The 13,888-nt window shown below is 44.1% G+C and overlaps 1 protein-coding gene across 1 annotated transcript in view; it reads right to left on the bottom strand.

The window, feature by feature from the left end:
* Window positions 1-6: 6 nt before the first annotated feature.
* ANKRD27 (ankyrin repeat domain 27) overlaps window positions 7-13,888 on the bottom strand; it is a gene marked incomplete in the record, with an annotated part of 85,726 nt that continues 71,844 nt past the window's right edge. Inside the window, 7 exon segments of the mRNA XM_027768071.1 lie at window positions 7-389; window positions 3,044-3,116; window positions 3,326-3,404; window positions 4,577-4,688; window positions 5,819-5,980; window positions 7,307-7,426; window positions 8,508-8,705. Of these exon segments, the coding sequence (XP_027623872.1) occupies window positions 159-389; window positions 3,044-3,116; window positions 3,326-3,404; window positions 4,577-4,688; window positions 5,819-5,980; window positions 7,307-7,426; window positions 8,508-8,705 (975 nt within the window).

The following is a 13,888-nucleotide window of genomic DNA, read 5'->3' as shown; positions in this document are numbered from 1 at the left end:
TCTTTCCCCCGGCCACAGAAAAGCTTCCAGAATTTTCTTCTGAAGACTTGGTCTCTCAAGCCAGTTATGTGAAAGTACATTTAGTTCTAAGCTGTATTCATGCTCAGCATCTTTCGTATTCACTTCCTGGCACTCGATTCAACAATTCCTTATTCCTGTTAAGACTGGGAAATACTAGCCTCCTGGGGTGTGGGTAGGTTGGCTGCAGTCTCTGGGCGCTTGGATGCGACAGCATCATTGACTGTGTGTCTGCGGAGCATCTGCCTGTTCCCAGGAGCAGTTTGTTTCAGCCCAGGCCTCTCAGGCCGGTCCTTGTTTCCTGTGCCAGCAATCTGAGATCTGCTCTGGTCCGGCTGGTTCTGTGCCAGGGCAACTCTTGGCTTTCCTGTCTGAAGAAAAGGCACAGTTCAAACAGTTGACATCTGCACTGAACTTAAAACTACCACTACAACTACAGCTGCCCTTGAGCACTGAGCGTGTCAGAAAACGCGCCCTGCACTTCACAGACATCATTTCAGTTCTGACACCCGTGGGAGACTATGGCATGTGTGTACTACCTGTGTCAGATGCACAGCAAACGCTTTACACATTTTTATATTCCTAACCTTACAAGTCTTAAGTCTGTACTGTTGCTAGGACATTTTACAGCTGAGGAAACAGGATCAGCAAAGTGAAGCCAGCTGCCTGATGCCCCATAGCAGCACCTGGTTGAACTCAGGCAGATTTAAAGTCTGGATTTTGGGGTCAGTAGGTGGCATGGTGATTGGGGTGCTGGACTCCCCACATGGCCAACCACAGTTTAGGTCCTAGACCTGGAGGCTTGCTTTCTCACTTTCCCTCTCTCTGTCTCTGATTAAATTAAAAAATAATAAGTAAAATTAGTAATTCCTCTAAAAAAAAAAGTCTGAGGACCAACAGTTGGTATAATGGCTATGTTGCTGGACTCCCATGTAGTTCAACTGGGGTTTGAGTCCTGGACCCAGTGGCTTAAACTCACGCTAGGCTCATGTGTGTGCATGCCCAAGATCCCGAGAGGAGAATGAAGAAGGGATTATGGTGTGGCCATCCCCCCTGGGGGGTGATTTCTTGCTTTCTGTCTCTCTGTCTTTCTGGCAAGCACACGTGCCCTATAGCAAAAACCTCCCCCCCCAAAAAAAAAAAAAAGTCTGGATTTCTTAAGTAGGTCTATTCACAAAGTTATGGAAAATTAGATATGAAATCAAAATGAGTTGCATTAATAAAAATAACTTTAATTCCCTAAAACAACAATTGAGAAGTTTTATGTATTTGTTTCAACAAGCTTGTGCCCCATATCCTATAAATTCTCATCGGCAATGAGGAAAGCTGTGTTTCTAAGAGTTGCTTTATAGTGCCATTGATGGAACTCAGACTTCTTTTCTAATTGAGTGATTCAATAGTGCAGTAGGAAAGAGGGCCACATAAAGAACTGTCTATGGGACCAGCAGATGGTGTAATGGTTTCGGCCCTGGATTCCCATGGTAGTCGGCTGTGCTTCGCGTCCCAGACCCGGTGGCTTAAAACTCACGCTGGGCATGTGTCCATGCGTGCTCAAGATCCCAAGAGGAGAATCCTGGGGGTGATTTCTCATTTTCTGTCTCTGTCTCTCCTGCAAGTGCACGCACCCTATAGCAAAAAATCTCCTAGAAAATAAAACAACAACAACAACAAAAAACTGCCTATATGAGTTCTATACCCTATTTGGAAATGCTGCTTACCCAGCTATATACAAACTTGTTTTCTTCCTTCAGTGATGAACACAATAGGGAAGTTTCACCTGCTATGCATACAACTACTTTCCACTTTTCCCTTACTTTCCTTTCCCAACTCAGAAATGCTTTTGGGGGCCAGCAAGTGGCATGGTGGTTGAGGTTCTAGACTCCCACATGGCTATGGTTCAAGTCCTACACCTGTCAGCTTGCTTGCTCACTTTCCCTTTCTCTCTGTCTCTCCCTGGTCAAGTTTTTAAAAAATAATATTAACAAATAAAAATAAATAATTCTTTTTTTTTGTTTAAAGACATTTAAAAAAAATTTTAAGAGGTTTTTAGGGTACATGCATTCACTGGAGAGAGACAGAGACAGTGAGAAGGAAAGTGATAAATCATATCCTGGGAGCATGGCCATACCACAGTCCCTTCTCCATTCTCCTGGGATCATAGGCATACATGCACACTCAGACCCGGCATGATTTTCAAGCCATTGGGTCCAGGACCTAAATCATAGCCATGTGGGAGTCCAGCGACATAACCATTATGTCATCTGCTAGCACCAGAAATGTATTTTTAAATATAATAATCAGTGAAGTCTGTACTTTTGACCATCCCACTAAGAAATTCCAATTTTAATTGTTGGTACCTGTTAGACTGAAGAAAATAATGAAGGTCACACTCAAGTGAAATCTGAGTACCATGGGTTATTTCAGAGAAAGGCAGGCTCTTAATACACATGCTGGGACCAGCAGTTAGTGTAATGGCTATGTCGCTGGACTCCCATGTAGTCGACCGCGGTTCGTGTTCCAGACCCAGCGGCTTAAAACTCACGCCGGGTGCGTGTGCGTGCATGCCCAAGATCCCGAGAGGAGAATGGAGGAGAAGGGATTGCGACGTGGCCATCCCCCATGGGGGGTGATTTCTCGCTTTCTGTCTCTCTGTCTCTCTCTGTCTGTCTGGCGAGCGCACGCACCCTATAGCAAAAACTTCTCCAAAAAAAAAAAAAGAATACACTTGCTAGGCCAGCAAGTGGTGGTGAAGGTGGCTAGATCCCACATGCTGACTGAGTGGTTCAAGTCCCAGACATGGTGGCTTAAAAAGCATGCTAGATGCCTGTGTGTGCATGCCCAAAATCCCAACAGGAGAACCGAGGAAGGACTGCAGCATTGCCATCTTCCCTGGGCAATGATTTCTCACTTTCTCTTTCTTCCTGTCTCTCCAGTGAGTGCACATGCCCGCTAGCAAATTTTAAAAAACACACTTTTCCTACCAAAATAGTAATAATAACATAAGTAAACATATTGAAGAACTCACCTCATCCAAAGAACTTTCAGTCAGATTAGGTACACTTCTATCTCTTGCTATAATCTCCCGTGAAGTCTTTCCCCTGAAATCCAAAATAAACTTAAATATGAACCTAAAATCGCTATTTGGGATACTGGTGCAAAACACTGGTTGGCCACAAGGTGGCAGGATTAGATGACGTTCTCACTGCAGACGGTACTACGCATAACCAATTGAGACTGCACAAATCATGCTTCATTTGAAAGAAACTCGGTCAAAAGCACAAAAAATCCACTTGAACTTGGTACTCACTTAAACTGACCAACAGAGTGAACAAAGTAAAACTGTCTTGTAAAAGGCTCATCTGGGAGATCAAACATTTTTGAGTTCCCTGTAGATAAAAGAATAAACATCTGAAACTTCAAAAACAGTTTAAAGGTGGTTCTAAAACAACAGCATAGATGCAGTCTCCCCATTCTCTTAGGTTAACAAAATTTAGAAAATTAAACACTGGTTTTGCTTTTTTTGGAGAAGTTTTTGCTAAGAGACAGACAGAAAGCAAGAAATCACCCCCCAGGGGGGAAGGTCACACCGCAATCCCTTCTCCTCCATTCTCCTCTCGGGATCTTGGGCACGCATGCACATGCGCCCGGCGTGAGTTTTAAGCCACCGGGTCCAGGACTTGAACCACGGTCGACTGTGGGAGTCCAGCGACATAGCCATTACACTCACTGCTGGTCCCAACACTGGTTTTGCTTTTAAAGGGGCATGTGAAAAGCTACCTATTTATTACTGTGTAAAGCCACGTGAAATAGCAAGACATACCCTTACCACACTGATATGTCCCAGCTCACAGCCAACTATGGCGAGACAGCCTCGTATATCTTAATCCGGATTTGGGAGTGGGTTCATTCACATCATATTTATATTCACGGCATAAACCCACTCCCATAGCTGGGAGTATATTACATAATATCATTTAGTATACATATAGCATATTATTATAATATCATTTAGTTATATAAATGATCTTATAATGTAATTTATCATTTAGTGATCAATTTAGTATATTATAAAGAAAAATATAGACGATCCCCTAAACTTTTAAAAGAAAATACTTCAGATCTACCGTTTGGTAATTGCTGTTCTAACTATCATCAACCTCTCTTACACCTGGAAACTAAAAAAAATATTTTAAAAAGTAACATTTACCCTGGTTATCCAGGAACGCTCAGAAGAACACCTAGCTTTGGAACATAAAGCATGAAATTGGCAGAAATTGTATCTCCTCTCCAGTCAGTTAGGCAAGGCCTGCACCTCCAATGTAACGCTGAGCGTTTCCATCTCATTCTTTTAAGAAATACTATCATTGACCAGAAAAACTAGCATCCAAAGCAGCTTACCCCTCGTCTGATAAATCAGGATGTAGCGCACACTTCTTTGGTGCCTGTACCCACCCCCCATCATATGGTAATTATGTTTTACGTTTGCCATGCAACCCAGCAGCTACCCATGAGTTTCCAAATACACCCAGGTTGACAACAATGGAATGTAAGTTCTTACATTTTTTCCTGATCTTCACAGTAACGTAGTCCTTGTGGTCTGCTTCAGCAACATCCTCTAACGAGGCCACGCAGCTGGGTACTACCTGAAGTAATTCCATTATTTTTGAATTCTACAATTTGAAAGGGAAAAAGTAACGGTGATATTTTAAAATTCTCCTTACATATAATTACTTGCTTTCTATCTAACTATCAGTGTTCTGGGCAGGAAAAGCTGAGAAATAACTAAGGACCAAACTAGGAGTCCATAAATTCTTGTGAAAGAAGCCCAGCCTTTGGTCTCTGGTTCTGCCCTCTCCTAGGTACTCGGGGCTGGGTGTTTAGCCACACCGGGCAACTGGGCTGCCAATAACAAGACCTATTATTGTATGGTTCATATCATGAGATCTCTGAGGGCCCACCACGTAGTAAATATGCAATAAAGCACTTCTTCGTCATCATCATTTGAGAAAGTACTAAAAAGGTTAAGATAATTTAATTCTGGGGCCAGCTAGTGGAGTGGTAGTTAAGGTGCTGGATCCGCCTGGCTGACTGCGTGGTTTGAGTCCCAGACCTGGTGGCTTGAAAAACACAATGGGCACAAGTATGTGCATGCCCAAAACCCCAGGGGGGGAATGGAATGGACTGCAGCATGACCTTCCCCCTGGGGGGTGATTTCTCACTCTCCATCCACCCCTGTGTCTCCAGCAAGTGCATGTACCCTAGAGCAACAAATAGAAAAAGATAGCTCAGTTCTGTTAGGAAATGTCACTAAAAAAATAAAAAATAATGGGCCGGCCATGGTGTGGTGGTTAAGGTGACTGGAAACCACAGCACCGTAGAGTGTGGTCAGTTGATAGTCACAGCTCTCCTCCCGTTTCCAAGGACCTGTATGTCCACAAACTAAACAAACTTCCTCCATCACGCTGCTAAGGCAATTGCAGAGCTCCGACACCAGAGCCATGTCTTCCCCTCAGGTACTGGACGGCATGTTACTACGGGTGATAGGGGATGGTGGTAAGGGGAGCACCTGCACTCGGGCCTTTGAAACTACCCTGAAAGCATGGCCCCTGGCTCCCCACAGGCCACCTCTGACCAGGTGACCAGGTATCTAGCCACAATGGCCGACTCCTGGCACAGCAACTAGCCAGCGCAGTGCTTCAGAAATCTGCCTCTTGCTCAGTACATCTGTTTAAGAGCATGGACTCCAGCGTGAGCTGTGCAGGAGGCCTGAGGCTTCTCGGCCCTTGGGGTCTCCACTCACCTGCTCGGCACAATCTATGGCTGTGCACTGCCTCTTGTTTAAGACGTGGACCGAAGCCCCGTGCAGCAGCAGCAGCTCCACCACGAAGACGTGCTTTTCTATCACGGCCTCGTGCAGCGCCGTGTTGCCCTTGTTGTTAGAAGCATTAATGGAGGCCCCGTGCTAGAACGAGACACAGCACAATCAAAAGGAATGCGAGAGAACCGAACGGGGAATCCAGGCGGCAGGCACGTGGGTGCTGCTTGTCATCAAATTCCCCGAACTCTCCTGTCTCACAAAAATCTTTAAATGCCGGGGATAAAAGTAATACTGAGATTTATGAACAGGGACCAGCAAATGGTGTAATGATTACGTTATGGACTCCCACTGCGGTTTGAGTCCTGGACCTGGTGACTTGAAACTCAGGCCGGGCACGTGTGCATGCATGCCCAAAATCCCAAGAGGAAAATAGAGGAGAAGGGATTGCGGCGTGGCCAGGCCTCCTGTGGAGGGATTTCTCACTCTATATCTCTCTTGTCTCTCTGATGAGTCCATATTCCCTATAGCAAAAAATCTCTTAAAAAAAATTATGAACAAAGATGTTCATTACAGCACATATCATTATAGCAGGAAAAAAACAAACAGAAGCTACTTAAATGTACTGAGCAGGATCATCTGGAAAAACAAACAAAAACACTCTATGGTACCTCAATAGTTACACAACCATTAAAAAACAAGTATTTAGGGGCAACAGGAGGTGTGGAGGTTAAGGCAGCTGGACTGACTGCACAGCTGAGTCCCAAACCTGGCAACTTGAAAATCACACTGGGCACATGTGCATGCATGCCCCCAAATCCCAAAAGAACAGAAGAGAAGGGACTGGTATGGCCATACCCCCTGGGGGGTGACTTTATTTCTCACTTTCCCTCTCTCTCTCTCTCTCTGTCTGGTGAGCATACATGCCCTATAGCAAAACTAAAAACAAAACAAAACAAGTTTTTTTGTTTTGTTTTGTTTTCTTTTCTTAAGGTTTTTGCCATAGGGTACATGCACTCACCAGAGACAGACAGTGAGAAGGAAAGTGAGAAAACATCCCCCCTGGGGGGAATGGCCACATAGCAATCCCTTGGCCTCTTTTCCCTTCCTGGGATTTTGGGCATACATGCACATGTACCCAGCCTAATTTTCAAGCCACCAGGTCCAGGACTTGAACCATGGTCAGCCATATAAGAGTCCAGCACCTTAACCACCATGCCACCTGTTGACCCAATACAAGGTTTTAATAAACAGTTTTCTACATTAAGTGAAAAACGTTAAGATAAAAAACAATATTGTCTAAACTATACCCATTTTTTTTTTTACAAGTCCATCAAAATGAGTTGCCTTTGATCAGAGGGAGAGGCCCACCCTCCTCCTGCCTTAGTCAGATGCCACAGTAGCTTAGCCAAACAATAGTGCCCCTACTGGCCAGTGCAGGGGTGACCGCCGGTGGGTGGTGAGGGGCCCTACCTGTAGCAACAGTGCCGCAACTTCATGATGGCCACCGGATCCGGCGTAAATGAGGGGTGTGTTTCCACTTATATCCTTTTTATTGGGTTTTGCATTAGAATCTAATAAATACTTCACCACCTAGTTGAAAAGGAAAATGTCAATCTTAACTAAAATGTGTAAGAGAAACTCTTAAACCCAGTATCAAGGCTTCTGACTTTTCTCTAAGCTTACTGGGAAGGTCTTCAGACATGGCTGGCCCTCAGGAGAAAGCAGATCCACTGGAGGGGGGACTGGCATTTGCAGAGGGTCTCTTGTGCCAGGCAGTGTGCTAGGCATTGGAATTTTCACTTCACCTTTCTATCTACCCTCTGGAGAGCTGGAACTGTTCCAGTGTTACAGATTAGGAAACCAATGATTCAAGCACTGTGCTAGGTGTTGACGAGGGCGTTGGCAGACCTGAAATACGACCCCTGTCTTTAAAAAGCTTACTCAGAAACTCATGGGGGACAATGACAAATAACAGATATAGCTAAGTTACTAGAAGGTAAATAAGACTTCTAAAATTTAATCATTCAAGGGCCAGCAGATGGAGGTGGGGAGGCTGGATCCCACATGACCAAAAATGTAGTCTGAATCCTACACCTGGTGGCTTGATACTCATGCTGGGCCTGTGTGCACGCATGCCCAAAGTCCTGAGAGGAGAATGGAGGAGAAGGGATTGTGGCATGGCCACAATGATGAGTTCTCATTTTCTTGCTCTCTCTGTCTCTCTGGCAAGTGCACACACTCTATAACAAAAACTTTAAAAAAAAATTAATAATAATCACACCACAATCCTCTCTTGAACTCGTTCTATAAGGCCATGACTGCACTTTATAAGGCACTAACAGGCCAAGGACTATGGGCACATCAAATGGTAAGGTGACCACGGTGGACCCTCAATGACCAACACACCCAAGTTCAGAAGAGTTCCTGCTGGGGTCAGATCAGATGACAGCCACCCAGAGTGAATGGCGGTGGGGGCAGGAGGGCTGGCTCCACCCCAGGAAGCACGGAGTCCTATGCTCAAGACTGAGTGGTTCTGCCACATGCATCTCGGAATCTCAGTGCTTAGAGGGAGGAAACGTGGCTGTCCCCTGCCCTTCTGCAGCATTCCCACCAAGCGAGGTTCTAGCCAAGGCAAGCACCTGCTACACTGCCAGAAACACAGAGCCCATACCTGAAAGTGGCCCTTCTGGCAGGCCAGGTGGAGGGGGACAGCTCGGTTTGCATCTCTGGCACCCACTCGGGCACCGTGCTTCAACAGGAGAGGGACGAGGTCCGCCCGGCCATGCAGGGCAGCAACGTGCAGTGGGGAGAGGCCATCCTGGTTGGTCACATTCACACTGAGCCCGTTGGCAGGAACCTTTGCCAGCTTCTAACAAGTGTAGAAGAAACAGAAATATTTCTATTCAAGAAATCCAGATGAAGAAATCAAAGCCATCTGCCCCTAAAGCCTTTATGCAAAGTTTGGGATCACAATGGGATCCAGGATCACACTGCTCAGAGGTGGATTCCTACTACTTTGAATGGGTCTTACATACCAAAAGACTAACTTCCATTTTAAATAAAGCAAGTTCCCAAAAACGATGCCTCTTTACACCAGGCAATTCAACAGGGAAAAGAAAGCCAGTTCGACAAATAGTGCTGGAACAACGGGACACCCGTATGTGGAAACACTACATCAACCCTCATGCACCCAAACACACACTAAAACGATCATAGACGGAAATGTAAAAGTGGCAACTATAAACCTTGGAGGAAACAGACAGAAAAATCTTTGTAATACCAGGTTAAACAATGATTCTGCACATAAGGTACAAAAACCAAAAACCATGAAAGAAACCTAAACTTAATTTAAAAAAAGTTTAACGTGTGCTCGTTGAAAGACATAAGTAAGAAAATAAAAAGGCAAGCAATAGAATGGAGAAATGTCTACAATACGTGCATCTCAAAAGACTTGTACCAGCCAGAACTGAAAAATGTTTCAACACTGGGGCCCGCAGGTGGTGTGGTGGTCAAGGCACTGGACTCCCACATGGCTGACAGTGGTTTGAGTCCTGATCTGGCAGCTTGCTTTCTCACTTTCCCTTTCTCACTCTCTGTCTCTCTGGTCAAATTAAAAATAATAACAACAGGGACCAGCAGATGGTGCAATGGTTATGTTGCCAGACTCTCGCATGGCCAGCCACGGTTCGAGTGCCAGACCCAGAGGCTTGAAACTCACGCTGGGTGCATTAGTGAGCATGCCCCAAAGCCTAAGAGTAGAATGCAGGAGAATGGATTGCAACATGGCAACCTCCTCCCACCAGAGGGGGGCTGATTTATCACTTTCTGTCTCTCTTCTATTTCTCCGTCTCTCCAATGAGTACATGCTCCCTATAGCAAAAATCTCTCAAAATAATAACATGGAATTAAATCATTTTTAAAAAATTGTTCTAGGGGCCAGCAAATGGTGTAGGAGTTACATCACTGGACTCTCACATGGCTGACCATGGTTAGAGTCCTAGACCCGATAGCACACTGGGCTCGTGTGCACGTGTACCCAAGATCCTGGGAGGAGAATGGAGGAGAAGGGACTGAAGCATGGCCATTCCCCCGGGGGTGATTTCTCACTTCCCTCTCTCTCTCTGTCTCTCTTTCTCTCTCTCTGGTGAGCACACGTACCCTAAGGCAAAAACCTCTTTAAAAAGAAACTGTTTTATTCTTTTGACAGATTTTTGCTATAGGGCATGTGTACTCACCAGAGAGACAAAGACAGAAAGTGAGAAATAACCCCCCAAGGGGAATGGCCAAAGTCGCAATCCCTTCTCCTCCATTCTCCTCTAAGTATTTTGGGGACACACTCAAACGTACCCGGTTTGAGTTTCAAGCCTCTGCTCTGAGATTTGAACTACGGTCGGCCATGTGGGAGTCCAGCAATAAAACCATTACGCCATCTTGCTGGTCCCATGTAGTTGGCCATGGTTTGAGTCCCAGACCCAATGGCTTACACTCACGCTGGGCCTGTGTGCGTGCGTGCTTGCCCAAGATCCCAAGAGGAAAATAGAGAAGGGATTGCAGCATGTCCATACCCCCGGGGGGTGATTTCTCACTTTCTGTCTTTGTCTCTCTGGTGAGTACACATGCCCTATAGCAAAAATCTCTCCAAAAAAAAAAATTTAAAAATTAAAAAGGGGGGGGGGGACCAGCAGATGACGTAATGGTAATATCATGTCACTAGACTCTCATATAGTCAACCATTGTTCAAGACCCAGAACCAGTAGCTCGAAACTCAAGCCAGATGCATGTATATGCCTGCCCAAAATCTTGAGAAGAGAATGGAGGAGAAGGGATTGTGGTATAACCGTAACCCCAGGGGAGTGATTTCTTGCTTTTTGTCACCTCTGAGGATTGATTTCTCACTTTCTATCTCTTCATTTTTCTCTGTCTCTCTGGTGAGCACATGCACCTTATATCAAAAATCTCTCATAAAAAAATTTTTTTAAACATTAAAACTTTCCATATAATAATCAAGTGGAGAATACATGAGTTCTCGTATTTTTTAATATTTTTTCCCATGGTGCTAGCAGGTGGCATAGTGGTTACGTCACTGGACTCGCACATGGCCGAACATGGTTTCAGTCCCAGACCCTGTGGCTTGAAACTCATGCTGTGTGTGCCCAGAATCCCGAGGGGAAAATGGAGGAGAAGGGATTGCGATGTGGCCATCTCCTCTGGGGGGTGATTTCTCACTTTCTGTCTCTGTCTCTCTGGCAAGCGCATGTACCCTATAGCAAAAATCTCTCTCTAGAAAAAAAAATATTTTTTTTTAAACTGGCAAAAGATTTGAATAGACCATTTATAAAAGAAGATGGTATAATAGTCAATGAGTACATTAAAAAGATATTTAACATCACTATCAGACAGGAAAATGCAACTCAAATGAGGAAAGGTTAAAATAGAGGGTCAGAAAGCAGACCAGTGTTTCTAGGGCGTGACTACAAAGGAGCAAGAGAGTATCTGTGGTTGATGGAGGTCTCTTCACCGTGGCAGTGGTCAGAAATGTGTTCATTTATCAAACCTCATAACGCCATATGCTAAATCTTCACACTTCACCTTTACTTTACACATGGTGCTTTTTAAATCAATCATGCTCCGTATATGACTAAAAGAGATACTGTTTATAGCTGAATACACATTTTGATAGTGGTACTAATACATCAGTGTTTACGTGGCTAACCAAGGATTAAAATATTGGCTGGGGCTAGCCCACGGTGTGGTGGTTAAGTTGGCTGAATTCATAGGGCTGACTGCACAATTTGAGTCTCGAACCCAGTGGCCTAAAAAACACGCCAGGCATATCTGTACATGTGCCTAAAATCCCAAGAAGAGATAGAGGAGAAGGGATTGAGGTGCGGCCATCCCCCTTGGGGGAGTGCTTTCTCACTTTCTCTGTCTCTCTCCAGTAAGTACACGTGCCCCACAGGACATTTAAAAAATTTTAAAATTTTTAAATAAAAAAATTAAAATGCTTTTATGTCCACAAGCAGATGAATGAATTTAAAAAGTGTGGCATATATACTTTACGGAATACTATTCAGCCACAAAAAACAAGACCCTGATATTTGATAGAAAGTGGTTGAGGGGCCGGCAAGTGGTATAGTGGTTAAGGGCGCTGGACTCCCACATGGCCGAACATGGTTCAAGTCTCGGACCTGGCTTGCTTTCTCACTTCCTCTCTCTCTCTCTCTGTCTCTCTCTGATCAAACTGAAAAATAATAATGATATTAATAATAAATAAAAAGTTAAATAAAATAATTCTTCAAAAAAAAAAAAAGAAAAAAAAAAAAAAAAGAAAAAAAAGAAAGTGGTTGAATATGGAAGATTTATTGCTGAATGAAGTAAGCCAGGCTGTGAAAGAAAGATATTGTATGTCCCCATTTAATATATATCGACTGTCCGCATTCTAGGGTAGAGACTGAAAGATTGGAGGACACACAAGCAGTGAAAATAGTTATGGATGCTGGAGACAGTGTGGAAGGAAGGTGAGAGAAGGGAAGAGTAAAGGGAAGGAAATCAGGTAGAAAAATTAGAGAGGCAACACATTCGTGGGACACAGAAATGCTTTATTACCTACTGATGATGGTGTGTATAGGATTCTTAGCTGGGCTGGTCTGAGATGTATTTATGTTGGGTAAATTCTCTTTACAAGCCAAATGGTGCATAGTGATCAAATGTTTTAAAAAATAATAAGAAGAAAAATTAAATAAATAAAGAAAAAAGACTAGAGACTTTCAGAAGTCTGTGGTCCAATCTAGGTGCCCCCCACCAAAAAAAAACCCAAATTTTGAAATTGTTTTAAATTGGTAAATTCACTTTTTGATGAATAGAAATGTTAAATCTTAAAAAAGAAACTGTATGCTAAATTGAAGACTATTACTATACAAGGGGAATGTAGAAATGTTCATAAAAAAGTGCAATTAATATACAAATTTAAGACCGGTCCCATATTCTAGTGGTTTAGGGAGCTGGATTCTACACTGCTAACCACAGTTCAAATCCTGACCCCAACAGCTTGAAAAACACAACAGGGGACCAGCAGATGGTGTAATGGTTACATTGCTGGACTCCCACATAGTCAACCATGGTTCAAATCCCAGACCCAGCAGCCTAAACCTCATGCTGGGCACGTGTGTGTGCAACCAAAATCCCAAGAGAAGAATAAACGATTGTGGCGTGGCCATCCCCCAGGGGGGTGATTTCTTGCTTTCTATCTCTCTGACTCTGTCTCTTCAGCAAGCATATGTGCCCTATAGTAAAAACCTCTCTTAAGAAAAAGATGGCATAATGGTTATGTTGCTGGACTCCCATATAGTCAACCACAGTTTGAGTCCACAGTTCAGTCCTTGACCTGGTGGCTTAAAACTCATGCCAGATGTGCATGTGTGCATGCCCAGTATCCCAAGAGGAGAATACAGGATAAGGGTTTATGGCATGGCCATCCCACCAGGGGGTGATTTCTTGCTTTCTGTCTCTCTGTCTCTGTCTCTCCAGCAAGCACATGCACCCTATAGTAAAAATCTCTCTTAAAAAAGGGGGGGGAAGGGCAGGCCCAGCAGGTGGTGTGGTGGTTAAGGCACTGGACCCCTCCACATGTCCAACTGGCCAACCACAGTTCGAGTCCTGGGCCTGGTGGCTTGCTTTCTCACTTTCCCTCTCTCTCTGGTCAAATTTTTAAAAAATAAATATGAATAAATTAAATTAATAATTTTTAAAAATATTTTTTAAAAAGGGGAGGGCAAAAGATAGCATAATGGTTATGTTGTTAAACTCCCATGCAGTTTGAGCCCACAGTCTGAGTCCGTGGTTCGAGTCCTGGACCCTGTGACTTAAAACTCATGCTGAGCATTCCAATATCCCAGGAGGAGAATAGAGAAGGGATTGCAGTGTGACCATCCCCCTTTAGGGATGATTTCTTGCTTTCTGTCTCTCTATCTTTCCAGTGAGTGCATATGCCTTATAGCTAAAAATCTCTTAAAACACACACACACACACACACACACACACACACACGCACAC

Source organism: Tupaia chinensis, unplaced genomic scaffold (assembly GCF_000334495.1).
Source record: "Tupaia chinensis unplaced genomic scaffold, TupChi_1.0 Scaffold145396_1, whole genome shotgun sequence".
Lineage (NCBI taxonomy): Eukaryota > Metazoa > Chordata > Mammalia > Scandentia > Tupaiidae > Tupaia > Tupaia belangeri.
Note: the sequence above shows the minus strand (reverse complement) of the source record. Positions and strands in the feature narration are given on the sequence as shown.